The 27,171-nt window shown below is 51.8% G+C and overlaps 1 protein-coding gene across 1 annotated transcript in view; it reads right to left on the bottom strand.

Moving 5' to 3' along the window:
- Positions 1-27,171, bottom strand: part of UPF1 (UPF1 RNA helicase and ATPase) — a 36,067-nt gene that overhangs the window by 5,679 nt on the left and 3,217 nt on the right. The window contains 17 exon segments of the mRNA XM_034658100.1: positions 841-983; positions 1,848-2,004; positions 2,335-2,452; positions 4,851-5,064; positions 5,721-5,864; positions 6,350-6,464; positions 6,566-6,730; positions 7,209-7,327; positions 7,441-7,600; positions 7,767-7,875; positions 8,348-8,446; positions 8,598-8,715; positions 9,370-9,531; positions 10,847-11,027; positions 11,379-11,546; positions 13,835-13,924; positions 15,560-15,702. Of these exon segments, the coding sequence (XP_034513991.1) occupies positions 841-983; positions 1,848-2,004; positions 2,335-2,452; positions 4,851-5,064; positions 5,721-5,864; positions 6,350-6,464; positions 6,566-6,730; positions 7,209-7,327; positions 7,441-7,600; positions 7,767-7,875; positions 8,348-8,446; positions 8,598-8,715; positions 9,370-9,531; positions 10,847-11,027; positions 11,379-11,546; positions 13,835-13,924; positions 15,560-15,702 (2,405 nt within the window).

The following is a 27,171-nucleotide window of genomic DNA, read 5'->3' as shown; positions in this document are numbered from 1 at the left end:
GCTCAGATGAGTCTCCTTGTTCGCGGCCATGGGTAGGCCTCCTGAGAGGTCAGCCGCAGTCCCAGCAGGCTCCGTGGCCTCAGGAACCCCGACAGGCCAGGGCACAGACCTCAACAACCAAGCCGGGAACTGGCTTCTCTGGTGGACGCTCACCCCACCCAGCTGTCTCAGGACCCCCTTGCCCCACTTTTGGCCACCAAACAAGACAGCACCCTGGGCAGGGGAGGGTAACAGATAACCACCAACATGTCCTGACAGGGGAAGGAACCAACGTGTGAAGCAAGCCTGACTTCCAGCTGGTATGGGAGCAGCTGCGGTCTGGTTTTACTCAAGGGTGACAAAGGGCCACCTTATTCTCTGGGTCCCCTCTGCTATCATCGTTATTTCAAAAAACAATACATCCTAGAGCCAAAAAGGTAAACAAGACCAAAAGATAAGTTTCGGGATTAAATATCTCAGCAGGGACACAATCGGCACTAGTGGGTTTTGATCTCAGGTCAAAAGGGCCTAGATGACCCTTCCCACAAAACTGAGGCCACAGAAACCCACCAGGACATGAAACAAAGGCGTCTCATGGGGAGGCATTCTTTCTAAACTGCTGCCTGGGAGTGCTCTGACCCCTGGTGCTGGCGAAGCCCAGGCCTGCCCTGTGTACAGCCCAAGGTTCAGCTGCGGTGCCAGGAGAAGAACCGGACGGAGAGGCGAACCAGGCAGGGAGCAGCTCTCGGGCTGACCCTCCCAGCTCCAGACTCTAAGGGAAAAGTCCCTCTGAAGAACTACCATGGCAGGAGGGGAGGCACCTGCTACCAGCAAGGCACAACGGGACGCAGTCCTCCGTACCTCGCTCTGGTCAGGGCCACATTAAGCCGTCTGGGGTCATTTAAAAATCCGATGCCTTGGTGCTCATTGGCTCGCACACAGGAAAGGATGATGAAGTCCTTCTCTCGCCCCTGGAACGCGTCTACGCTGGCGATCTCCACCTCCTACAAGGGACACAGGGTTACAGTCAGCCAGCTGGCTGCGGGAACGGTGTTGAGATGCACTGTCCAATCCCACCAAGAAGCCTGGGACCTGAAGCCTGCAGAGCCCCCGGCGCCAGCCACCTGCTCGCTGCCCCTCTGGCTGGGCCTGCTCTCACTGGGCCTTCACAGTCCCCAGCCCCACTCTACTGGCCTTCCTGTGCTTCCGTTGTTTTTTTTTTTTTTTTAAAGATTTTATTTATTTATTCGACAGAGATAGAGACAGCCAACGAGAGAGGGAACACAAGCAGGGGGAGTGGGAGAGGAAGAAGCAGGCTCACAGCGGAGGAGACTGATGTGGGGCTCGATCCCATAAGGCCGGGATCACGCCCTGAGCCAAAGGCAGACGCTCAACCGCTGTGCCACCCAGGCGTCCCTTCCGTTGTCTTTTTAACCGTGGCAATCTGTTTCTCAATAATAAAAGCACACGTGCTTGCCACAGAAGACCTCAGACTGTACCCAAGTTAACAAAATAAGAGACCACCTGTCGCTATCGCTCAGTTGCTACTTTGCATTTTGGTTCATTTCCGTGGAGAGAGAGTGTTACATTGTCCTGCACCCTTGCAGCACACACAGCCTGGACATGTCATCCAGGCCACGATACAGATGTGAACGGCATTTTCATGACTACGTAACATCCGCTGTAAGGCTGGCACGTACTCACACCGTACGGTTCAACTTGGAATTATTTTCAGTTTTGCTCTGAAAACTATCCTGAGAAGAACCTGAAGGAACACGTGCCCTCCCAGAACGGTGCCGGGTCACAGGACACTGGCCAGGTGGTCAGGTCAAGGTGGGGGTCCCGGCGGGCCCCAGCGGGCCGCGCACCTGGTAGAGCTTGGTGTGCAGGGAGCCGCTGAACTGCATGTACTGCACCAGGTAGGAGCGCTGGCCCTCGTACGGGGTGATGATGCCAATCTGGTCAGGCTTGGCACCCGCCTTCAGCAACTTCGTGGTGATCTTCTCCACGTTGGCAGCCTCCGTCCTAAGAAAACCCGCCTTTCAGTTCCTGGGCTGCCCCCGCCGGCCCGAGACCGAGGCTGGAGGCTGTGGGAGGCGCAGGGCCGGCTCCCCCTCCAGGGCAGCCCTGAGACGGCCTTGCCTGCCGCGCCCACAGCTGGGCTCCCCGTCGTTTACCGAGGGAGTCACGGGGGATGGGAGAAGCTCCCACGTGGGCTTAGCAGTATCTGCTCGGCACAAGCACACACACTGAAGACGCAAGGTGGACATACGCTGTTGGTTCCCAGGTGCACAGAGAATGGGGACGAGGAGGGCGAGGAAAAGCCTCAGACGCCAAGGGCAAGTCTCTGCTTACCTGTTCAGGTAGGAGGTGCCTGAGCTGGCGATCTCCTCTTGGCCCTGGGTCACGTAGAAGAACATCGGCTTATCAGGTTGGGGCCACTGGAAGTCAAATCCCTTCTTCACTCGGTCCGCTGTCACCGGGGAGGGAAAAGAGGCAAGACTTCCCATTAGAGAAAAAGCCACAGCCCATCTTGACTGAGTGCAGATGGAGCAATGCAGAGACCATGCAGTCACAGGCAGAGGCCCGTGCTAGAGCAGTTAGCAGCGGGCTTTGGCCAAGAGACCCTCGTCAACGAGGCCGAGGCCACCCAAGCGGGTCCACGGCCCCAAATGCCCCGGATGAAGTGAAGCTGTGCGTACCAACACCCCGCTGCGTGTGCACAAGGCTGGCTCGCTCACCGAACATTCTCTCACCGGATGGCACTTTCTGTGGCCTGTTTAAGAAATCTCTGCCTACCCCAGGATCACAAAGATATTCTGTTTTCTTCTAGAAGCTTTACTGCAGTGCCTTAAAGGACCCATAAGTCTCTCCAACTGGCTTTTGTGGATGACGCTATTGAGTCAATCTCATCCTGTCACAAACCAAAGCCTACGGATGGTGGGTCTGCCTCTGATCCTACCTTGGGCACCGTGCCCACACTGTCCTGGCAACTGCAGGTCTACAGTACCTTGGGACATCTGGTCGTGTGAGCCACCCCCTCCACTGGGCTCCTCATGTTCACCTTGGCTCTTCTGGGCCCTGTGCATTTCCTTATAATTTAAAAAATTAGCTCATCCATTCACACGCCCCACTAACCCCTTTGGGAATTTTGGAGCTGCATCGAATCAACAGACCAGCAGGAGAAAAACGGCATTTTTGCATCAAAACAGCTTAACATCAATGACCCACTTTATGTCAAGCTGAGAAAGAGACCACATCCATCTCCATCCTTCTAGCAAGGACACTAGCCAACTGGTTAGCTCAGTGGCACATTAGCCCAGGGGCTGCTAACGTTTGACCACTGGGGGTGGTGGGGGCAGGGCTAGTCTGTAACACCCACCAAGTTCTGTAGTGCAAATGCTTTTTTTTTTTTCTTAAAGATTTTATTTATTTATTTGACAGAGAGAAAGACCAGTCTCAAGACTCCTTATATACCCTAAAAAGTTGAGGAATCCAAGCAGCTACCATTTCTGTAGTTTCTATCTACTGACATTTACTGTATTTTAAAACCTAGAAACAAAGTATTCATGAATTCCTTTCAAAATAAACATATCAGCAAAAACATTTTTTTTAAATGAAAAATAGTATTTTGCACTAAAATACGTATCTCTTGAGTTTCTGCAACTCAGTTCGTGATGTGGCTGACTCCGCTTCTGTGCTCAGTCTCCCATCAGCCCTTGCAGTACGACAAGCGGGCCTCACAGATGCATGTAGTTGGAAAAGGGAAAAGTGTTTTCTAACTTTCCCTACAACCGTGGGATTCTGCCTGGTTCCAGACCGAAGCTGGACAGGAGGTCACCCTGCAGGTTGGTGACGATGGCTTTTCTCCTCTACCCTGCCCGGGATGGCCTCTGATTTTGTAACACCCTTGCTGGCCGTCAGAATGGGAAGTACTGGCTCACCAAGTCAAGCAGAGCTCCCCAAGACTCACGCGCTTCACAGACATTTGTCACCACCACAGTTCTCATCAGAAAAGCCACTCGCTATTGGAAAGACGCAGTCAGCCCAGATCAGGGACATGAGGCTCCAAATTCTGATTTTCATTTTGAATCCTCAGGTTTTACCACTGGAGACAACTACTGTCAGCTGTCTCCCTGAAGCCGCAGCCTGACTCACTCTGAGCACTTCTGGGAAAGCACCTGCTGAACACCCCAGTCTGAATGACCGACCACGCTGTGTCCCTGAGTCCTTCTGAAAGCACCTACCACGCCTGCCAAGCGTCTTAGGAGAACGCCCTATCTCGTCACGCACAGGGCCATACAGATGTGCACCAAGGGGTCAGTAAAGTGAGTGCTCTTCACTGCCACATTCAGGGTCTTGCCTGCGGCAAGCATGTGACAATGACGACACGTGGCAGTCTGGCAGCACTGTCCCCACTCAGGCTGAAGCAGCAGCCAGCCCTCCAGGGTTGCTTCTGCACCCTCAGCAAGAGCGTCCATGTGGTGCCACACGATGTCTCAGTGTTACTAGGAGAATAGTTCTGACCTCGGTCCTGTGAAGCCCCAGGGCCCGCGTTTAGAGAAGAACAGGAGTAAGGAGTGGGAGGAACAGTCAGCTCTGCCACCTCCTGTTCCGTCTGCTGTGTGATACGCCCCCGGTGTGAATTCTCATGTAGTGACTCTGCATTTGACAAGCACAAGCTCCCCCGTGCCCACACGCCAAGATGTCCCACACTCCAGAGCGGACGCTCCATCCCACAGACCACTGTACCTCTCTGAGGTGCCCCCTACGCAAAAGTGATCACCACATAAGGCCGCTTAGGCCGTGACAACAGGTCTCAACACCCCAGGCCGTTCCCTCCAGGCCCCCCACACTGGGCCGAGCACTACCTGCAGTAACGCCATTCTGGAGAGAGCCCTCGTAGAAGATGTTGGACGGGAAGGCGCTGAGCGCAGGGTGCATCCGATACTGGACCTGCAGGCGGATGGGACGGATGCCCAGCACCACCAGGCGCTCGAAGAGCGACTGAGAGAGTCCAGCTTTGGCTGCTTTCTTGCACATCACCACGGGGCCCAGCTGGCAGTGGTCACCCACGAGGATGAGCTGTGGCGAGAGGCGCACACAGGTGAGGAGCTCAAGTATGAAACAGCACAGACATCCGCTCGCGGGGCACGAAGGGGCCCCGGTGCCATGCAACCACCCAGCCCTGCGAACTCCGGCAGTGAGAGCTGACCAGCGCAGGAAGCCGCCCACCACGTACAGGTGTCCAGCTCTCCTGAACAAGTTCACGTCCTGCCACTTCTCTTACAAAAGACCTACATTAGTATGGTAATGGCTTTTGTCATAAAAGCAAAAATCCTCTTCAGATTTCTTTTGGTTGTCAAAAACAGGCACTAACGTCAACCTTTTGTAAAAGCAAAGTGGTGTAATATGAACTTTCAGAAAGTAGGGATATTGTTCGCTTTATCCCATTTTGGCTTATAAGAGGTTTCAAAGCAGTGTTTGACTTTTGGATAGCGGGGGAAACCTATATATAAACACACAGACTTGCACTCAGAACCCACAAGCGGTGCTCTGTGGGGCACCCATCCTTCCGAGAACCCCTCGATGAGCCCGCTGGGCATCCCTCCACGCTGCCGGGCCATCACAGGGCATTACAGAACACTATCAGAAACAAGCCACCAGCTCTGAGAAGGACACGGAACTGGATGCAGAGAATACACACTGGTTTTCAAACCGGATGACAGCGAATGGCCCACCTGCTTGGCGCCAAGGACCACAGGGACCATGCACTCTGGTTCAGTGGCCTGGGTGCTCTCATCAATTAAAATGGACCGGAACTGCATCTTGGCGAGCCTTGGGTCCCCTGCACCCACACACGTGCAGCAGATGACATCTGCGTTCTGGAGACAAGAGCAGGCAAGGCATCAGGGAACCTGCATGATACATGCTACCAGGCCCCAAAGGGCAGCCGGGACAGGACACAGGTTCGCACCCTCCCCGACACCTACGGAAATAAGCCGCTGTCCCACCTGGACAGTATCTACGTCCAGGCTGTAGCGGCACTATCTTTTGAAATCCTAAGTGATCGTGTTTTGTCACAAAAACCTCTCAGCACGGATGTGGTTCTGTGCCTCAAGACAGCCTCCAAGAGGCAGTGCTGAGCTGGGGACGCTGGTTGGTTGGTTGGTTATAAAAGAGCAGGAGAGTCTCCCAGACCCACCTCCAGGCCAAGGCGTGCAACCACTGAGAAGGCGAATGTGGGAGGTATCGAAGTTCTTTCTCAAAAGCAAAATAAATGGATGTAAAGGCACCGTCGTACACTCGGCACACTGAAACAGGCCCCACAGCCAAACGGAACAAAAGGGCCCAGAGGTTAAGAGCTCACCATGAGCAGCTCCCTCTCGGCGGTGCGCTTCAGGGCCCGGTACCGCTTCTCATCAGCAGAGGACAGCTCCCCCGTCTCGTCCTTCAGCTGCTGCAGCTTCTGCAGCTCCGGCATGCTGGAAGCACGGCGACATGTCAGCAGGGACGGGAGCCAGCTGTCGCCAGGGACCATACACGGGAGACGTGCCGCGCTCGAGGCAGGCTACCCAACACCCACCTGTCCATGTTCCTGATCTGGTTGTGCAGGGCCAGGAAGGACACTGGGGAGTCAATGGCCTCGCGGCTCTTGGCGCAGAGCCGCACAACTTTTAGCCCAGTCTGGTGGATCTTCTCAGTCAGCTGATCCACGGCTATGTTACTCGGAGCACAGACGAGCACAGGCCTTCAATACAAGGTGAACAAACGTCTCAGAGCTCAGCTGGAGGAAATTCAGGAAATGCTAACTGCCAGGACTGCTGTTCTGAATCCTAGGCAGTGGAGCTCCCCAGTCGTGAACTAAGACTAAAGCCAGGAGTGAACAATGCTGAAGGAGCTAAAATCCAACTGGTCTGGAGCCTCCTGTTCCCAGCTGGTTTTCACAACTCTCACGTGCGGCAACGCTACTAACGGAATCCCGCATCCTCGCCCTGCTGTCTGCACCGTGGAGACCGTCAAAGCTCCGGGCTGCGCACAGGCCCGACAGCCAGGCCGCGCTGCCCCACCGCGGCCTCTACCAGAGCCGTAGGCTCGCTTGTTAAAAGCGACCAGAGACCAGATCTCATACAAACAACATACGAAACAGCGTGCCAGGTAACAGGGGCCCCCAGGCATCCTGGCAGACAGGTCTCTCCCTTCCCACCCCAGGCCGTGCCGAGCCCTACCCATTGCCCTGCCGAGCAAGGTGGTAGACGATGGTGGCAGAGGTCACCGTCTTCCCCGTGCCTGGTGGTCCCTGGATGAGACTCAGCGGTCTCTGCAGCACAGTCTTGACGGCGTACACCTTCGGAGAACGGGCAGTCGTTAGGCTGCAGCCAGCCCTGGGGGGTGGGGGGCCACCCATCCAAGCAGGCTCCGCTGGCCAGGCCCGTTCCAGCCCCCAGAGCGGGTGAGAACCTGAGAATGGTTGAGGTCGGGGAGCCCCTGTGCCGTGAAGCGTTTCGGCAGCTGGCACTTGATGATCACATCCTCCACCTCGTGCCCGAGCAGCTTGTGGTAGATGTAGCCCGAGACGGAGGTCTCATCCACGGCAAACGTCTTCAGCGCACTCTGCATCCTGGAAGGAAAGCTCGGGGTCAGCGGCACGTGCGACCACAGAGCGCTGCGCAGCCCGGCCCTCGCAGGTGGGCTCCATCGTCCAGACGCCGGAGGCGGCAGCTGCGCCCCCAGCGAGGCCCCGCGAGGCAGACACGGTGGCGCCCGCGGGGGCGAGGTGGACGTACCTATCAAATGAGGTTGACTTCCACACGAAATCCACCTGGAAGTTATGAGTCACCTCCACGGGCGCACCCACACTGCTCCGAAGCTCAATGGCGATCTCATCGCCATAATCTGTGCCGCCGAGTTAAGTGTCATCGCTGTCAAAAGCCGGGTTTACCTTTCTGAGGAGCCTTCATTTGGTTACTGAGGAAAAAGGCCCTCCTCTGCGCCAAACACAGAAAACTCCGCCCGCCCGGCCCGCGCTCAGGACAGACGCCGACGCCGCCAGTTCCTGCACCCTCCCTGGGAGCGCTGGGCCAGTGCCCAGCATGGGGGGCCGTGGTCCGGCGGGGGTTCTGACCGAGCCTCCGGAGCCACGGGGCGCAGAGCTGGGAGCACCCCAGCCTCGGCTGGGCAGCTCTTTGATCCGTCTGATACACATGGCGTACCCTCAGAGTACAACTGAGGAAAGGGCTCAGTGGCACGCACCACTCAGAGGCCACCCCCAGCGTGGCCAGCCACGCCGCCCTTTCCTCCACCTGCGGCGATCCCCACACAGCGCCTGTGCTCAGAACGAGTTCACCCGTCTTCACACAAAGGATACTATCAGGGACCTTGATGACGTGGCCGATCCCTTTCCACAGGGGTGCCAGATCCCCTTTGTACCTCAGGCATATCTCATCCCCCTGCATGAGTCGCATGTCTTACAGAGAAAAGACAGCAAGAAAGTTAGCGTTTTCAACATGTGCCGAGGCTGCCACCATGAAGAGTTCAAATTAAGGGACACTTTACAAGGGTGAAACTAGGAATTTTATGCTACTTATGGTCACAAATATTTTAAAACTTAAAATCACCTCTTAACCAAATTATGACTAAATCCTCATTACCAGAGTCAGTCTTGGGCAAAGTGAAGTAGGCGATTCTCTTCTTGTTAAGGCCCAGGTCCCACCTGACCGTGATGTTATCTTGAGTCTGAGCACATGAAAAATAAGAGCCCTGTTAGCCTGAGACACAGACACGGGCCTGGACTCCTCGTGTCTGGGTTTCCACAGCTGTGTGCCCTACGGCGACCTTAACGAGCCATGACATCAGGGTGCCGTGCGCAGCACCCAACAGCCTGCAACACCAACAAGGGCACATCCGGGAGAGAAGTCATTAGGACCCCAGAACCCGCTCAAGATGACCAGGAGACCCCCACACGACGTCTGCTCTCGGAGGCGGCTTCTCTGCGAACCGCGGAGGGAGAAGGAAGCTGGCGGCCGATCCTCAGAGCTCCCGCTTCCTCTCTGTGTTCTTCGCCAGACCAGTACAAGGAGTGCCCTCGGCGTGCCACAGGCTCCTCGGCTCTGACTCTTGTAGCCGTGGGGCAAAGGCCGCGACCCCGACTGTGAGGGATTTGTGTTGGATTTTAAATCAGAAAACACTCAGGCCGGTGTTTAGCTCTGAGCCACCAGGCATCTGCCCAAGGGTCACTCCCTTGCCTGCCCTCAATCCACCGTTCCATCTCTCCGGGCCCTGCGCCTTGGCCCACGTCAGCGTCCGCAGTTTGCAGAGGAAACCGCCCTCCCCAGACCTTAGGAGAGACGCTGTGTTAACACGACCGACACCCTCCTGCACACACATCACCTGGGACTCTTTCAGTTTCTTATCGTAGTCGGCCTCCAGCTTGACCAGAGGGCCGAATATGTTCTGGTACTGGTAGGCGTCCTCGTACCGCAGGAGGACGTGCTGCGGCTCCTCGTCCACACCCGGCTTCTCCAGGTCCTCCAAGGTGGCAGAAGGATTTTCCTAGAAGACAAGCACCGCGCCTGTTCTTCCCCATTTTCACCTACATACGGAAGAACTACACGCGGGCTCACTAGTCACTAGAAGAACAAGGCCTATCCACCACCCCTCAGAACGAGGCGATGTCGGCCTGTCACACCGAGGGCACCGGTGGTCGGCGGTGTCCACCCCACGAGGGGAGTCCTCAAATGGGCAAGTGTACGTGGCACATGGAGGTGGACACCGGCCTGGGTCCTTGCTTACCCTTCAGCTGTTGCCCCAACCCTCCCCTGCCCAGGGCTACACCAAGAGGGTGGGTACTGGCGATGACACCCCAGGTACACAGCCAGACACGCCTATACCATCAAAGGGCTCCATTCCCCAAAAAACGCCTAGCCCCGGAACTGGGAGGCAGAGTACCTCTTTCGGGCTGCCAGAAAGACCACTAGTTCTCTGGTGGTGTAAACAGAAGGGGAGGCCCTTCTTTCCCCTACCAGCCTCCCAGTTTCCTCCTGACTCTGTGCTGCACCTATAGGGGCGACAGACTCATCCCCTCAGGGACACAGCGGTATCTGGGCTGTGCGGCTATGAACAGGAAGTGTGAAAGAGTTCTGGCCGTCTGAAAATTGAAGCACAAAGGTACCCTTCTACTTGACACTTGAGAAATATTGTGACTTGCATTCAAAGTGAAAATACATTCACATTAAAGATTTTGGATTATATGGGCACCTAATTAAAATTTATAGCCCAATTACTAAAACTTTATCATAAAAGCTGAATTACCAGAACCAGAGAAGGGCTTCCCTGGAGAACTGGGGTCTGTCGGGCAGGGCAGGCACCCCACCACTCAACCTGGAAACCCCTCCCCTTCACTCATCCAGCTGCCGTGGGCCCTGCCTCTCTTGACCTTTGTGACCAAGACCGCTTTTCCCCTGAACATTCACCCCTGGCCTGGTATCACCTTGGCTCTGACACGTCACAGGCCCAACGAGGTCTTCCAGCACCCTCACAGTCCTGTCTCCCCAGGCCCGGCTCCTCCTGCCATGTGCACCCACAGCTGTCCATGGCCAGTTGTGGTCTCCCTCCTTCCCACCACTTACCCTCACCCCCTCCCTCTCCCTCTGCAACAAGAGAAAAAATTCCAACAACTGGAGCTGTGCTTTCCCAGAGGCCTGGCAGGAGGTGCCTGTGGGATTCCACCAAAAGGGCCATTCCTGGTAGAGACTGCAGTCTGTCCCTCAAATTCCTTCCAGAATCTCCTGTTCTGAAGACACTCCCAGCAGCTCTCCCTGGACAAGAACCGTGCTGGGGCAGATTTGTACTCTCAGCAGGCCCTCACCTTCCAGAGCTCCTCCAGCTTGTTGATCTGCTGGGCTGTGATCTGCCGGGCCCGCAGCTGCTCCTGCTCAGAAGGGATCTTGACCAGCCAAGAGAGGAAGCAGCGGTCCTGGATCAGGGGCTGCCACTGGGAGCTGTCCCAGTTGATGTCCTTGAGGCTGCTCTGACTGGCACAGGGCTGCCTACAGAAACACCAAGGGCAGGGAGAGCCCAGGTGAGGATGACCTCCACCCACAAGGCTCACCTTTCATCTCAAAGTGACATTCCCTACATTTTACTATGTGATATTACCTTTAAATTGTTAGCAATACATTGCCTCTCCCCATGCACTTGGGCTCTGAACTCTTAAAACTCCTAACACTGTTTTTACAGAATTCTTTTTACGATTTAACCAGAACACACCCCAAAAGAGTTACTCAGCATTCCCAGTTCTCTAACTAGCCCCAGCCCCCAAGTATCCTCACACCTCTCTAGAAGGAGGCCCGCTGGGGCTGAATGCCCCCGCCCCCTCTGAATGGGGGCCCCGCCCTCACCTGCACAGCAGCACCACTACAGAGTCGGCCTTGGCAGGGATGAAGCCGAGGAGGAAGACATTGCGGCAGCCACAGTTGTAACACTCCAGAACTGTCTCCCCCAGGGGCCCATCCTTGTGCAGAGTCACCTCTTTGCATTTTGCCCTCACGAGGTGATTTACAATGTGGCTGAAACCAGGAAATGATAAATAGTTAACACCCAAAGTTTGGCTTTTCACCACTTCCAATTTTCAAGCCCCCCGTTAAAAGTTCCGGTACCGTTCACAGTCCATTAGCAGGGGCGGTCACACCTCATCCATCTGGCGTCCCAGGGGACCAGCCCGCCCCTGAACTGGCTCCCCACTGAGCGCAAAAATCAATCCGACTTGAACAGTCTTTAAGGAAAACTTTCCTAACACGTTTCACATAGTTCCTGCGTCTTTTCTTTTTTTTAGTTCCTGCTTTTTTAAATCCTACGTAAGGGACCTGAATGAACCTATCGCTGGGGCCAAGGCTGCTGTGCCGGAGAGGCAAGAGGCCTGCCCCTTCCACCGCTCCTCTCCGCTTGCTGAGGCTTCTCCGCGGCTGCTGCTGCTTTCGAAGTTGCTTCTCCGGGCCCCTGTGCCTGCTTCCAGGAGCAACAACCCCTCCTAATTTGCTGCAGGCCAGGAAACTTGATAACCAAACGTATTAGAAACCTGAGGACAGTAAAAAATATTAGGCAGTGGGGCTCAGGGCTACTCTCAGGAAGCGGAGGGCCGGCTCTGAACTGTCTGAAACCCCTCTGTCTCGGCTCTTTCCTTGCTGCCCCACGGCCAGGATTCTGCTATCCCTCCCATTTCCGGGACATAGCTCACCTACACACAGGGCTGGCGAACTCCGCCTCAGGAGAAGCCAGCCTTGTGTGGGCTCCACGGGTGGTGCATGGCTCTGCCTTAGGCTCTCCCAGCTACCTGCAGCCGTGCTGCCGGTTTGTCAGACGCCCTGCCGGTTTGTCAGACACCGAGCACGCCTGTGCCTGCCGGGCTTCCAGCCTGCCTGGCTGCCGCCCGCCCTCCCCTCAGGGAAACCCCTTCTGTTGCGAGCTTCAGCTCTGACACCACATTCTAACCCTCTCTGGCCCATTCTAACCCACGAAGCCAGTCAGGTTATCTAACCAGCTGTCACCACTCTCTGCACCCAGAAAGCGCCCACTCTTCTGAAGCTGTCACAACTGGGCATTTGACCAGACTCTGACTTCCTCTTGTCTTTTCTACACCCACCTCACCCCACTCTACTGGAAGCTCCCTGAAGGCAAGTGGCTGCCCGACCATTTTTACCATCTGGCCTCATGCAAACACTTTGCTGGCTGATGGAGTCTGTTTTCTCTTAGAGGCCTTTCACTCACTTCCCTGATGTTGGCTCTGCTGACCGGAAGCTGGAGTTGCCAGCTAAGAAGTTTTATTTAATTGCTTTTCCTGCAGGAGAGGAACTAATGCAAACATAGTAATGTTGAACTTACCCAGAACATTCTGAAAATGGGACATGTATCTGGTTACCCTAAAGATGCTTTTCCTTTCAAATCTTTAGACACCAGCCTACTTTCTTGCCTCACCCAGAATCCCACAGTTCACACTGCTAACTCTAAGATAACACGAGCTCTGACCACTGTGTCCTCGGCAGCACGAGATGGTGAGGCCTGACCTGCAGCTGTGGAAGACACAGGAAGGGTGGGGGCTCTGTGCAAATAAACCTGCCTATGGGGTTTTGTCACTGTATGTCTCCAAAACACGAACCCCAGAAGATGCTGCTTTCTTGCTGGTGGCCTGGAGCCCTGTCCCACAAGACTCTGCTCTGCTTCCCTATGACAGTGGTGTGAGCTGTCACATACCACCGCAGCTCTGGAGGAGCCACCAGAACTGGATCCTCCCCTGGAATCCAAACACGAGCACAAAACTGGTCTCACCCCAAACACAAAACAAGAGACCCAGTCACAGCTGCTGCTGATCAACAGCAGGAAGGGAAGCCCAGAGACGACGGTCAAGTGAACTTAATTTAATCCGATGATTCAGGATCTGGCCCGTATTAGCCTCAGGACTGCTTCAATGAGCTAAGGCCAGAGGGAGCCTTCTCAGGAAGCGGCTCCCATGGATGCCCATTACTGTCTTGGGGACATCCTCCCCAGGCACCCAGTAATGAAGATGAACGGGCATGCCAGGAGCTCATCTTGCAGAAAAATATAAATAAAAACTGGGAACGAGAATTAAGCCAACCCTACTTGCATAATAAAAAGAACCACAGAGAATAAACCAAGGGTAAATACATTAAGGCATTCACACACCACCATCTGTTTCAAGTTAAACCAGTCACAGAGGAGGGAAAAAACCAGGTTTGTTAGCGTGATTTTATATTGTGCTTTTGCTTCAACATTTCCATAATTTACACACAAATCTGAGCACAGCACTGATTAAAGACACATGTGAGGTCTGATTATCTACCTGCCAGAAGTATTTCCACGCCCGTTACAGAACCACTTCTTGCTGGTGTTACAGTAAACCACGCAAGCAGGATCGTGTATTCCGCAGTAACTAAAAAAGTCAAAACATCAACAGTTAAAGCTGGAAGGTCTCTCTCTGGTTTTAATTTGGCAGGATGTAAAATTCTTTCCTCTTACAACATTTTTAAATTTTTCATTAAACACATACTCAAACCCAATGATCCCACTAGCGAAATCCAATCAGTTAACTCCAGAGGCTTCCTGACCCTGCAAATGCAGGGAAGGGGTACAGGGTGCTGGAGGGGGCTCCCAAGAGAGGCCCTAGGCAACAGCAAAGCCCCTGCCATGTGGGGGATGAGAGCTGTGGAAGGTGCCAGGGGAACCCAACAACAGAGGTCTGACACTCCAAAGCAACCCCTAGCCACCCCACTTTGGCCTTAAGTTTCAGGAACTGTGACTTATAAGCAGGGAAATCAGCATTCCTGGCTCCCGGCACACAAAATTAAGCTGTGACCACGCTGCGTTCACAGGCGCTCCACTCTCCGGCAGAGGGCGCCATGCTCCCGGGAACGCTCAGCTCAGCCCCAGCAGCAGAGGGTCTCCAGGTGCGGGCTGCAGCCTGAGCTCAAGCTTGCAAGGAGCACCTCAAGAGAGCCCCCAGCCTCTTTCTTCTGAAAATCGACACATCAAAACCAAAAACCAACTCGCCACAGAGTTCTGTATGTGTATGAAGCCAAGCCTCGGTCTCAAACTAGTACGTGCTCCAGCCAAGAACCTTCCCCCCCCAACACCCCCCCCACCCCCCACCACGGAGACAGCTGGGCAGGTGAGGGGGTGTGTAAACTTTAAGCACCTGCAGCTTTACCAGAACCACTTCACCGGCAAATTTGCAGATAACAGAACACTAACACATACGCAAAAACAGTTGTAAACGAGAAAAGAGCCAAAATAAACTTAAAAACAAAAAGCCAAAATAAAGTTAAACAAAACAAAACAAAAAAAGGTCTCCCCCACAGAGCAAGGAAAGCAGCAGCATTCTGTCCTGTGGTGGGCACAGACTTCGGAGGGGCAGCATGCCCAGGAGGCTGGCAAGACAGTGTCATGGCCCAGGCCCAAACTGGCCCTGACTGGCCAGGTGCCCTGAACAAGATCAATTCATCTCTTCTGGTTTCAATTTTCTTGTGTACATGTAACAAAAAATTAAGAAGTCCAATCTTAAGGGTCCAAATACAAGGGACAGGTCCTGCTTTGGATGAGAATTCCAAATTTGGTCAATAAGCAGTTCTATCCACTGACTATTCAATTCCAATTTTTTGGGAATTTTGAACACATCAGAGAAGCAGATATTTAAAAGTATCCTACAATTATCTCTTTGTAAAAGAAATCTTAGCTGCTGTTTACCCTCTTAAACCCAAGTGCTCACCAAATGTGAGTTCGTTTTGAATGAGTGAGTGGGACAGGTAGCGGGAACCACCAGGACCTGACAGGAGGCAGAGAAGGGGAGCATCTCCCCTACCCTCTGGGTGAATCAACGGTATCAGAGGGGGCTGGTCCTATCCTCCTGCCCCGTAACAAGGACTATGTATACACTGGCCTGAAGAACCTTCTTATTTTGTAATACCAAATGTCACAGTCCACCACCTCAGATGGGATTCTCAAGCCAGCAAACCCACTCAGAATGCAAGAGCTCCGGGAATGAGTCTGCGCCTCTGCCCTCGGCACTTACCTGCAGGCATGTACAGGGAGATCCTTCGTGTAATAGGTATCTTCTTCATCCTCTTCAAAGTTCAACTCAGCCAACAACTGGCTGGTCTTGGCCACGCTGTCATCCACGGCCCCATTCTGCAGAATGCCCTCTGGTCCACCGACCTAGAGCAGAAGAGCAGCATCACCACGCAAGGCTGCAGCTCTCCGGCCTTAGACCAGGCACATGGCTTCTCCCCAAACAAGCAGCCATGGCAACCTTCCCATGAAGCACTGGCCTGCTCTCCACTTTGAGAGAGTTCAGCTTCTTCTGATTGGACTTTTCACACTCTCCACCTCCTGGCCAAAAACCGGGTGCTGGTGGCCCACGTCACCCACCCTGCCTCCTGCATATCCAGGTCCAACCCCACCTGCTCACAGAGCCATGACCAAAGCAGGATGCTGAAGAAGACGCTTTGTTCCCAAGACAGGGGGCCACAAGGAGCAAGATGACTTTTAACAAAGCAGTTGCAATCCCCTCTAGGGACAGTTGCACAATGTCAGGCCAGAGGCCTGGAATCCCACCAGAAGTAAAGGTTGTGTCCACTGGAGATGTGAGAGAGTAGTTCTCCTGTTAGTCAACATACTTCCTCCACTGCCAGTTTCCCTCTCCAGAGGGCAGCCCCTCTTCATTAGAAGTTCAATGTTTAGGTTAACCTTCTAAACTCAGGCTGTAACCTTACTACATGTATTACCTTTTATATGTCACAACAGCAAAAATACACAAACAGGCAACATTAACAATAAGCCATGAATTTCACAGGCACTTCTGCTGACATCACATGTCCATTCAGAGGCACACGGATTCAGCTCACCAGAGAGTAACAGGCATTCCTAAAGCCATCCCCAGGAACCTCGGGTGGCAGTCAACAGTCCTTGTCATCTCACCCCCCCTCCCGTGAGATGACACATCTTCCACATGAGGCTGGGTCAGGCAGCAGGGGCGTGGAATGCTGATAAGGACAGGGAGGAATGACAGGACCTTCAGGACAGGCGCCACGTTTCTCTGAACCATTAGAGAGGATCAGACACTGACCCTCTCCTTCAAAGAGCCCTTGCCACATAGAGCCATGCCATGTGGAGTCAGTTCAGGCCAGTGCAGCTCGAGCCAGCAGCGCCCACAGGGCCTTTCCTTGTCCACTGCTCCAGCCAAGTCACCTGTAAGATTCTAAAGACAGCAGTTCAGGGACGCCTGGGTGGCTCAGTCGGTTGAGCATCGGATTCTTGGTATCAGCTCAGGTCACGATCTCAAGGTGGGGGGATTGAGCCCCGAGTCAGGCTCTGTGCTGCTGAGTCTGCTTGGGAGTCTTTCCCTCTTTCTCTCCCTCCCCCTCTGCCCCTCCCCTGCTGATGAACTTGTGCTGTCTCTAATAAATGATAAAATCTTAAAAAAATAAAGACAGTTCACCTGGGGATGGGGGCCGAGGCGGGAACTGGGGGGTGTGTGTGCATTGCCCCCTAGGGGGCATTTCAGAAATTGCAGTGGTGAATTTGGGTTGTAAGTAGGGGGTGAACACTTGTGCCTATAATGGTCTCGGCCCAGACCAGAGCCCCATTTCAGTTTCTGCCACTACTTTAACGTACTTTTTTCATGTAGGCAACAACCAAGTTAAATGCAAGAAAACTATGATTTGCCTGAGGGAAAAAAAAATTTTTTTTCCAAAGAAAAATCAAAGTCAACTTTTGGATTTTAATGCAAAGATGGTGCTATACCATAATTACAAGCACTTCTCTGTGAATCCCTGATCTCTTTTTAAAACTATGGTAAAATACACACAACATAAAGTGCACTGTAACCATTTTTAAGTGTACAGCTCAGTGGCATTCAGTGCATTTGTATTATTCTGCAGCCATCACCACCATCCATCTCCGGCACTTCTTCATCTTCCCAAACTGAAACTCTGTCCCCATTAAACACCAGTTCCTCGTTCCCATCCCCTAGCCCCTGGAGCCCACCGTTCCACTTTCTGTTTCTTTGAACCTGACTACCCTAGAGACACCATATAAATAAACAGCCTCATAGCATTTGTCTTTTTGTGACTGGCTTGTTCACATAGCATAATGTCCTCGAGGTTCATCCATGTTATAGCAGGTGTCAGAATTTCCTTTTTTAAGGCTGGGGCACCTGGGTGGCTCTGTCGGTTAAGCATCCAACTCTTGATTTCAGCTCAGGTCATGATCTCAGGGTTGTGAGATCAAGCCCCACACTGGGCTCCGAGCTGGGTGTACAACCTTCTTGAGATTCTCTCTCTCCCCCTTTCCATCTGTTCCCCCCTTGCCACACTTACACGTTTTCTTTCTTAAAAAAAAAAAAAAAAAGCAATTTCCTTTTTTAAGGCTGAATAACATTTCACTGTATAGATACACGTTTTGTGTATCCATTTATTTTTCAGTGGCCCCTTGGGTTTCTTTCACCTTTTGGCTGCTCTGAACATGGCATACAAATATCAAGTCCCCACTTTGAATTCTTTTGGGGATATGCCCAGAAATGGGCTTGCTATATCTTATGGTAATTCTATGTGTAACTTTTTTTTTTTTTTAAGGATTTTATTTATTTATTTGACAGAGAGAGACACACAGCCAGTGAGAGCAGGAACACAAGCAGGGGGAGTGGGAGAGGAAGAAGCATCCCAGCAGAGCAGGGAGTTTGAGGCGGGGCACGATCCCAGGACCCTCGGATCACGCCCTGGGCCGAAGGCAGACGCTTAACGACTGAGCCACCCAGGCGCCCTTCTATGTGTAACTTTTTTAAGAAACTGCCATAGTATTTTCCACAGAGGCTACCATTCTCCATTCCCACCCACAGTGCACAAGGATTCCAACTTCTCCACAGCCTCATCGATACTCATTATCATTTTTGTTAGCTTTTAAAGATTTTATTTATTTATTTGACAGAGAGAGACAGCGAGAGAGAGAACACAAGCAGGGGGAGTGGGAGAGGGAGAAGCAGGCTCTCTGCTGAGCAGGGAGCTACGCTCAATCCCAGAACCCCGGGATCAAGGCAGATGCTTCAGGAAGGCAGATGCTTAACGACTGAGCCACCTGGGCACCCGTTTTTTGTTTTTAAATAGCCATCCTAACGAATGTGAGGTGATATTGTGGTTTTGATCTGCATTTCTTTGATAGCTAATGAAACTGAGCATCTCTTCATGTGTTTGTTGCCCACTTATAAATCTTTTCTTTGGAAAAATGTCTATTGAAGTCCTTTGCCCATTTTTAATTGACTGTTAGATTTCTGAGCTGTGCTCTGAAATTCAAATAGTTGGCTATCACTTCAAAGAGTCGCCTCTCTGGTTCACAGTGCTTCTCCTGACACATGCATTGGCGATGCTAGTGCGAGGCTACCCGCAGGGGCCACTCCTGGTGTGACAGTGCCTAGGCACACACGTGTTGGTTTTCTGAAAGTGTGTAGCCAAGTTTGGGCACCCGGATTTCACCTTATGGCAAGTGAAGGAAGTATGCGTATCACAGTACGGAAGGCAGCAATTAGAAATCGACATCTGTGACCCCTTAAACTCAATAAACTGGTTTCTCAAGTATGTGACGTAACAAAGTTTTTAGTAATATTATGAAATTCAAACTACTTTTTACTTGATCTGAAACTATTCTTTCCATAGATCTGGTAACCTGAGCTTAGATAAATGGGTATTGACACCTTTCATGACTTAACTTTGATCAGCTTTCATCTTTCCAGAGAGAAATGTGCTACTTTTCCAATCTAATCTCAGCGGAAAAACACCTTAAAACTCAGAGGGCTAAGAAGGTAGTCCAATAAGGAATCAGCATGTGAGCCCCCCTCTCAAGCTCAGAACGGTACTTACACTTTTAAATGGCTGGATTAAATACCTAATAATATCCTCAATTTTGCTTTCTGTCCCACAAAGTCTAGAATACTTACTTTTTAGTCCTTTAAGAAAATGTTTACAGATTCCTTGTCTAGAACAACTCATATAACTTTTTATCAGATTACATAAGCTTTTACATGTGAATGTCCTTGGTGATACCTGAATCTTTATGTTCCTGAAATATCAAAATTAGTACACAGAGTAATATAGAAACATGCACACCAGCCGGGTGCCCTCTTTCAACCCACTCCTGCCTCATCTGGACCTCAGATCCCACAGTTCACCTCCCGTCACCAGGGGGAGGCTTGAACCAGCAGAGGACACACCCTGACCGGCCATGTGGGGACCCTCCCTGCACCACACTTACCCCTTCAGGTTAAGAAGGGGCAGGGGGGGCGCCTGGGTGGCACAGCGGTTAAGCGTCTGCCTTCGGCTCAGGGCGTGATCCCGGCGTTATAGGATCGAGCCCCACATCAGGCTCCTCTGCTATGAGCCTGCTTCTTCCTCTCCCACTCCCCCTGCTTGTGTTCCCTCTCTCGCTGGCTGTCTCTATCTCTGTAAAATAGATAAATATCATCTTAAAAAAAGGGGGGGGGGGACAGGAAATTTAGGTCTGCTCTCACAACTCTTGGGAGACAATATGATACAGATATGAGGTCAGGTAGACTCTCTGCACCTCCACTAAAGCTGGGGAGGCTGGAGAGAAGAGTCCGGATTTCCCAAGGCCCAGAAGCCCTCCAGTCTCCTGGTTGGGAAACATGTGCATGCGCCCCCCCGCCCCCAGCTCCCACTCAGCCCCACTCCCGCCCAGCTATGGTCTGGCCAAAACATAAACTGACTTCTATAGCTGGGCTGTTAGTTTCTCCCTCTGCTCTCTGGAAAGTTTTAAGATAAACATTAACTTCAAAAATACATTTGACCTTAGAAACTATAATTAAATTAGTTAAAGCACTAGAGAGTGCCTGGCACAGAGAAGGTCCACAACCCATGCCAGGTGACGTGACGAGAGCACTGAAGGGTCCTTGACCTTGGCCAGTACAGGACTGAGGTCCTCTGAGGTTATCAACCTCTCACTTTCAGCTAGGACCCCTGGCGCCTACTAGGCTGAGGGCAGGACCGCCCCTCCCCCACCAGTACCCACAGGAACTCGGAGCCTACCCCCAGGCACTGGGGAAATGATTCCCTCTACACATCTCTGATCCAAGTACTATTTGAAGTACATCTATGAGCTGCTGAGCTGATCAAGGCCTGCAGATGTTCTCTGCCCAGGGACAGTTTCATACAACCGACTACAGAACTCAGACTGTGAACATCAGAGTAGCAGGAAGAGAGGTCACTTCAGACCCACAGAGGAAAAGCATGTAAATTCAAAAATTACTCCTAAATGTGCTGGTAAGAACTTTTAGACCACAGATTTTTACTCTAAACCTCATAAGCACTGTATCACTCAGGAAGAAATGAACCTTTCACAGTCCCTCAGTCCCTGAGGCTGCCAGTGCCCCAGGGTCTTTGCACTCACTGTCCCTTGGCTTCTGCACAGCTGGCTCTTGGTCCTTTGGGTCCACTGCAAATGGGGATCTCCCAGGGAGGCCTCCTCTGACCCTATCTGTGGGGCCCCACAGCAGGGGTTCCTATCACCCCAGCACCTAGAAATAAGCCCACACCCCAGGAGGCCCTCATAGTATAGGCTGTATCTTCACATCCAAAAACATAAAGGCTGGAATGTAAAGTAACTCATCAAGTATTCTTTTATCTCAAGGTTTAAATAAAAAGAGTGGGAAATCACCTTTCCCTCAGTGTGGCCCGAGGCAGAGGGGTGTGGCAGAGCCTCTGAGCCTCACCTCAGGGAAAGGCTAACAGAAGTTCTGGCTTCTTCCCAGCTTTTGAGAAAGTTCCAACACCACAGAGGATGAACAACTCACACACCTGTCACCTGGATCCACCAGCCGCTCACACTTTGTCATGCTTGCTCTCCCCCTCTGCACGCACACACACGTTTATTTTTCTGATCCATTTCAGAGTCACAGGCCCCAGGACAAGCACTTTCTCCACATAATCACAAGCCTCCCGCTCAGGAATAATACTGATGAAACTGACCGAATACTGCTATCTAATAAGCACAGTCACAATTCTCCAACATCCTAAGAATGTCCTTTATAGTTTTTTACGTTCAAGACCTAGATAACACATGTTACTTATGATGTCTCTTTAGACTTCTTTAATTCATTAGTTTTAACACGTGTAATAGCTGAGATTCAGCCACTTCTGACCTACAAAGATGATGTCACATGGTCCCACTCAAAAGAGAGTGGTCCCCAGGTTCTGGATGAAAAGGATCTTCAGGGACGCCTGGGTAGCTCAGTAGGTGAAGCGTCTGCCTTCCGCTCAGGTCATGATCCCTGGGTCGTGGGATCAAGCCCTGCATAGGGCTCCCTGCTCAGAGGGGAACCTGCTTCTCTCTCTCCCTTTGCTGCTTCCCCCACTTATGCTCAGTCTCTGACAAATAAAATGAATGAATGAATGAATGCATGCATGAAAGAAAGGAAGGAAGAGGGAAGGGAAGAGGAAAGGAAAGGAGAGGATCAGATCAGATCTTCACTGGCCTCTCCCTTTACAGTGGGCCCTTTTTCTGGTCAGCATGCTGAGTCCAGCCCTACAGTTCATTTCAAGGCTCAAAGTATCCTTGACGTGTCTGAGGCATCCCCAGCTCGTCCTGGGCTGCCCCTGCCTGCCCAATCCTGGGGATCACCACTCTCAAACGAGCCCACTCCACACCTGCAGGGAGAAGCCAGGGTGTGATGGGGGGGTTCAGTCCAAAAACCAGGATACCTCATAGGACAATGACCCAGACTGAACCCCACAACTCAGGGGCATAAAAGGAAGAGGGAGGGGCTGCCGTGGAGAGAAGGACCAGGAGACAAGACAATTACATTAATGCTGGACCTCACAGGGGACCAGACCAAGTGAAGACATTTTCTGACAAGTGAAGAAACTGACTGTGGAGAAAGGGAATCCCCACATATTAGATGATCCCCAAAAAACTACTGTCGGGTGCTGTTCATCTGACAACAGCAGTACTGACTATGACAGAAAGATGCCTTTTGTTTCTAAAAATGCATACTAAATATGATAGGTCAAAATGATTGGGTATCACTAACTCATATGGCTCAACCTCAGAAGGAAGAGTGAAATGACAAGTTGGATTTGCTTTAACACTCTCCGGCGATGAAGAAAAAGGGGAGAGGAAAATCTTCGCAACCGCTGAACTAAGGAGATGGATGGTCAGGGTTTACTTACAGAGAATTCGTAATCAACATTTTTACACAATACAGATGGACGAGGCGGCCTCCTGGAGTCTGGGTTAACTCTGTAGAGCCATGAACTCAAAAAGAGTAACGGAAAACAAGCACAGCTCTGACCAAACGCCTTCCAATCCAGGATAAGGAGAGCCACCTCCCCAGATGCACTGTCGTCCCTGGCAGCCGAGCTCTGCAAGGAGCTAAGCAGACAGGAAGGTGCCACCCTCAGTTGTGACAAAGGGCTGCCCACAGAGCTCAGCAAACAGCCGCTGTCTAGAAGCCATCCTGGCAACAGTCTGCAGGGATCCTAAGAAGCCTGGCTTGGCTCGGTAGTCCAGCTCACATGCTGCTACCAGACCAACACGTATAAACAGCACAACGACCCTTTCCCAGCCATTGGATCCCAGGACCCAGCATCCCGGTGTTTATCAGAGGAAGCAGGGCTCTGCTCTCAAGGAAAGCTCCTCTGGCAGGAAGAGTTCAAAATTCTCCTGAGAGTGGGACCCTGAGACCTGGCAAGGAACACCAAAGACTCAGCCAGACTTGTTGCCCTTCTGCGCCCTCCAGGCTACGCTCTGTTCTGGGTCCCACTGAGCAGACCTAGGTATCATGACCCTTCTCTGTGGTCAGGACTACTGCACACCCCTGAAAGACCACCCTGCCAGGGCGACAACCCCAACTGCCCCTCAGCTGAGAGCCACTATCCAGAATCTGCCCCCTCCAGCCTCCATGCATGCTGCTCTGGTGGGGCCTCTCGCCCTTCCTCTCAGGGCAGTGCCTCCAAAGGGTCTGCTAATTAGCACCACCCCCACCCATACCTCCCATCAGAGGGGAGCCCTGCCTCACCCTTGGGGGCTCACGGGCCCTGATGAAAACCACAGACAGGAATTCGTGTCTGCTCTAGCCCTAATTCCTTCTAAGGACTCAGGGCCAACAGGGTATCCAGAGCAGTGAACACATCCCAGGAGTGTGGCCACTCTGGCTGCCTGGTACCGTGGAAGCTCTCACACTCACTGGTACACACGTGTGCCGGCACATATCCGAGCACCATGCACCCTGCCTGAGCTCCCCTCTGGCCTCGTCCACACTGTGCCAGGTCTACCCGTTATCTAAGGGCCCTTCCTCTCAAGTGAGGTTACGGCACCCTCCAGCAGCTCCAGGATCCAATGCAAGCCCCTTGGCATGGCATACCAGCCTGTGTCTGCACCCACTCTCCCTCTACACCAAGCCAAGCGTAGTGTCCCATGCCCACCCCTCTGCCTACCAGGCATGCCTTCCTGAACAACTCAAGGACCACTACTCACTCACAAAGGTTTTCCCTGTGCAGGGCAAACCAGTCCCTCTTCTGGGCCCTCATGATCCCTAAGGTCAACTGCAGTCTGGGCAGCACCTGTCATTTCTAACACAACAGCTACAGATGGCAAAGGATTCACTTTGACCCCCAGCCCTCACAGAACACAGCAAGGCAAGGAAGCAGGAACTGCCGAGAGGGGCAAGAGCAAAGGACCAGGCCGAAGAGGTTGGCCTAACAGTCTGTACAGTGGGGACAAAAGTAAATATGAACAGGGGCGCCTGGGTAGCGCAGTTGTTAAGCGTCTGCCTTTGGCTCAGGGCGTGATCCCGGCGTTCCAGGATCGAGTCCCACATCGGGCTCCTCCGCTGGGAGCCTGCTTCTTCCTCTCCGACTCCCCCTGCTGTGTTCCCTCTTTCACTGGCTGTCTCTCTGTCACATAAATAAATAAAATCTTAAAAAAAAAAAAAAGTAGGGGCGCCTGGGTGGCACAGCGGTTAAGCATCTGCCTTCGGCTCAGGGCGTGATCCCGGCGTTATAGGATCGAGCCCCACATCAGGCTCCTCTGCTATGAGCCTGCTTCTTCCTCTCCCACTCCCCCCTGCTTGTGTTCCCTCTCTCGCTGGCTGTCTCTATCTCTGTCAAATAAATAAATAAAATCTTTAAAAAAAAAAAAAAGTAAATATGAACAGATATATGAGGGCTCACCCTGAAAGCAGCATGGCCAGGCCTCAGTTCCTGACTCTGAACTCAAGTGGAGGGCCCAGCACACAGGGTGGTGAATCTCCCCAACATGTGACTGGGAGTAGCTGAGCCTGGGGACACTCCATTTCCCTGCATTAGAGCTGTTGAAGAGACGCTACAAAGATTAACAGGAACAAAAATGAAGGAAAAGGAAAGAAAAAGAGAAGTGAAGGAAAATCAAAGACAATGAACAACTGTGGGATGATCGAATAACTCCCCAAATTTACTAGGAAACACTAAACTGCACTGCACACATACATACGAGACTCTCTGGTATGTGATCATACCTCAATAAAGCTATTAGAAAGGTGTCTCCTTTTTTTTGGTCGTGGGAGCTGGAGAAGGAACTTTTTTAGTTAATACTAATATTGAACTAGTGTTAACATTGCCTCCAATCATACTGAATCTGGGTTAAGAAATTGGGATAAATAGGGGCGCCTGGGTGGCACAGCGGTTAAGCGTCTGCCTTCGGCTCAGGGCGTGATCCTGGCGTTATGGGATCGAGCCCCACATCAGGCTCCTCTGCTATGAGCCTGCTTCTTCCTCTCCCACTCCCCCTGCTTGTGTTCCCTCTCTCGCTGGCTGTCTCTATCTCTGTCAAATAAATAAATAAAATCTTAAAAAAAAAATGGGGATAAATAAAGTTAAGAAGTCATTTTGCTTATGTGACTGACACATACTTAAGCCCTTTCTCTCCCCTAATCGCCCATAGAGTCCTAACCATTTGGAAACAAACCCGGGAAATCCAGCAAGGGGAAAGTGCCGGACAAACATTTGCCAGAGCTCCTGCAAAGTTACCAGCGTCTTATCTTCAATTTTCTCAAGGTGTGCTTATTATCCCAGCTGAACTGAGTGTTCATGAAACCAGATGGAAAAAGTCCCACTCAAATTTTAAACTCACCACTTTCAGGAACCCCTGGACTGTATCGAACTCATTCCTCCTCTTCATAAGCTACAGGCCAGTAAGCAGAAGATGATCCGTTTACTGGGCTGATCATGAATATGTCAGGACAGCCTTCCATAATGAACTCTGAAGGCAGCCAGAACTATGGTTTTGAAGACTAAGTAGCAACTGTTTAGCCAAGTATCTTACTACTTGAATAGGAAAAAGAAGCCCAAGTGTATGTACTCAAGACTACAACGAATGGGGCACCAGTCTGGCTCAGTTGGTAGAGCGAGCAACTCTTCATCTCAGGGTCATGAGTTCAAGCCCCACGCTGGGCACGGAGCCTACTTAAAGAAGAACACAACTCATGAGGAGCCTCTGTCCATCTGTTGATGGCCACTGGGGTTGTTGCCAGTCTGGGACTCTCATAATATAATGCTCAGAGCAGCCCACCGTGTGGACAACTGCCTTTGTTTCTCTGCTGGGTCAAAGAGGTGGGTGTGAACCATTCCACCAGCAAAGTATGAAAGTTCCAAGTGGTTTTCCATCCAGCCTTTTAAAAAATTTGAGGGGCGCCTGGGTGGCACAGCGGTTGGGTGTCTGCCTTCGGCTCAGGGCGTGATCCCGGCGTTGTGGGATCGAGCCCCACATCAGGCTCCTCTGCTGTGAGCCTGCTTCTTCCTCTCCCACTCCCCCTGCTTGTGTTCCCTCTCTCGCTGGCTGTCTCTATCTCTGTCAAATAAACAAAAAAATCTTTAAAAAAAAAAAATTTTGAGCCACTCTTATGAGTGGGTAGTGGTATCTCTGTGTGGTCTTTAAGTTTCACCGGGGTATTACTGACATACAACAAACAGTGCAAGTTTAAAGTGTACAATTTTAGGGGCGCCTGGGTGGCTCAGTCGTTAAGCGTCTGCCTTCGGCTCAGGGCGCGATCCCGGAGTTCTGGGATCGAGCCCCACATCGGGCTCTTCCACTGGGAGCCTGCTTCTTCCTCTCCCACTCCCCCTGCTTGTGTTCCCTCTCTCGCTGGCTGTCTCTCTCTCTGTCAAATAAATAAATAAAATCTTTTTAAAAAATAAATAAATAAAGTTTACAATTTTATAAATTGACATACATCAATGTATGTAAACACCCACAGTCAAGATAATGAATACATCCATCACCAAGTCTCCTTATGCCCTTTGCAATCCCTTCCTTTTTTTCCTTCCTCCCCCAACCACCGATCTGCTTTCTATTACTATTAGTTAGCTAGCACTTCCTAGAGCTTTATATGAACAAAATCACAGAGTATATACTCTTTTTTTGTCAGAGTGCTTCTTTTACTCAGTGTAATTATTCTGAGATGCGTCCACATCATTGTATCAACAGTTCATTCCCTTTTGTTAAGCTGGGTAGTGTTCCCAACTCTTAGATTTTTATCATAATTCCCATATTTGAAGAAAACATGGCAGTAGCGACCAGCAAAAGGAAATATTCCAACTAGACAGGCCAGAAGGTTTCTAACACCAGCTACGACACACAGCACTTCTG

The sequence above is a fragment of the Ailuropoda melanoleuca genome, chromosome 4 (genome assembly GCF_002007445.2).
Source record: "Ailuropoda melanoleuca isolate Jingjing chromosome 4, ASM200744v2, whole genome shotgun sequence".
Taxonomy (NCBI): domain Eukaryota; kingdom Metazoa; phylum Chordata; class Mammalia; order Carnivora; family Ursidae; genus Ailuropoda; species Ailuropoda melanoleuca.
This window is presented reverse-complemented; position numbering and strand designations above follow the sequence as displayed.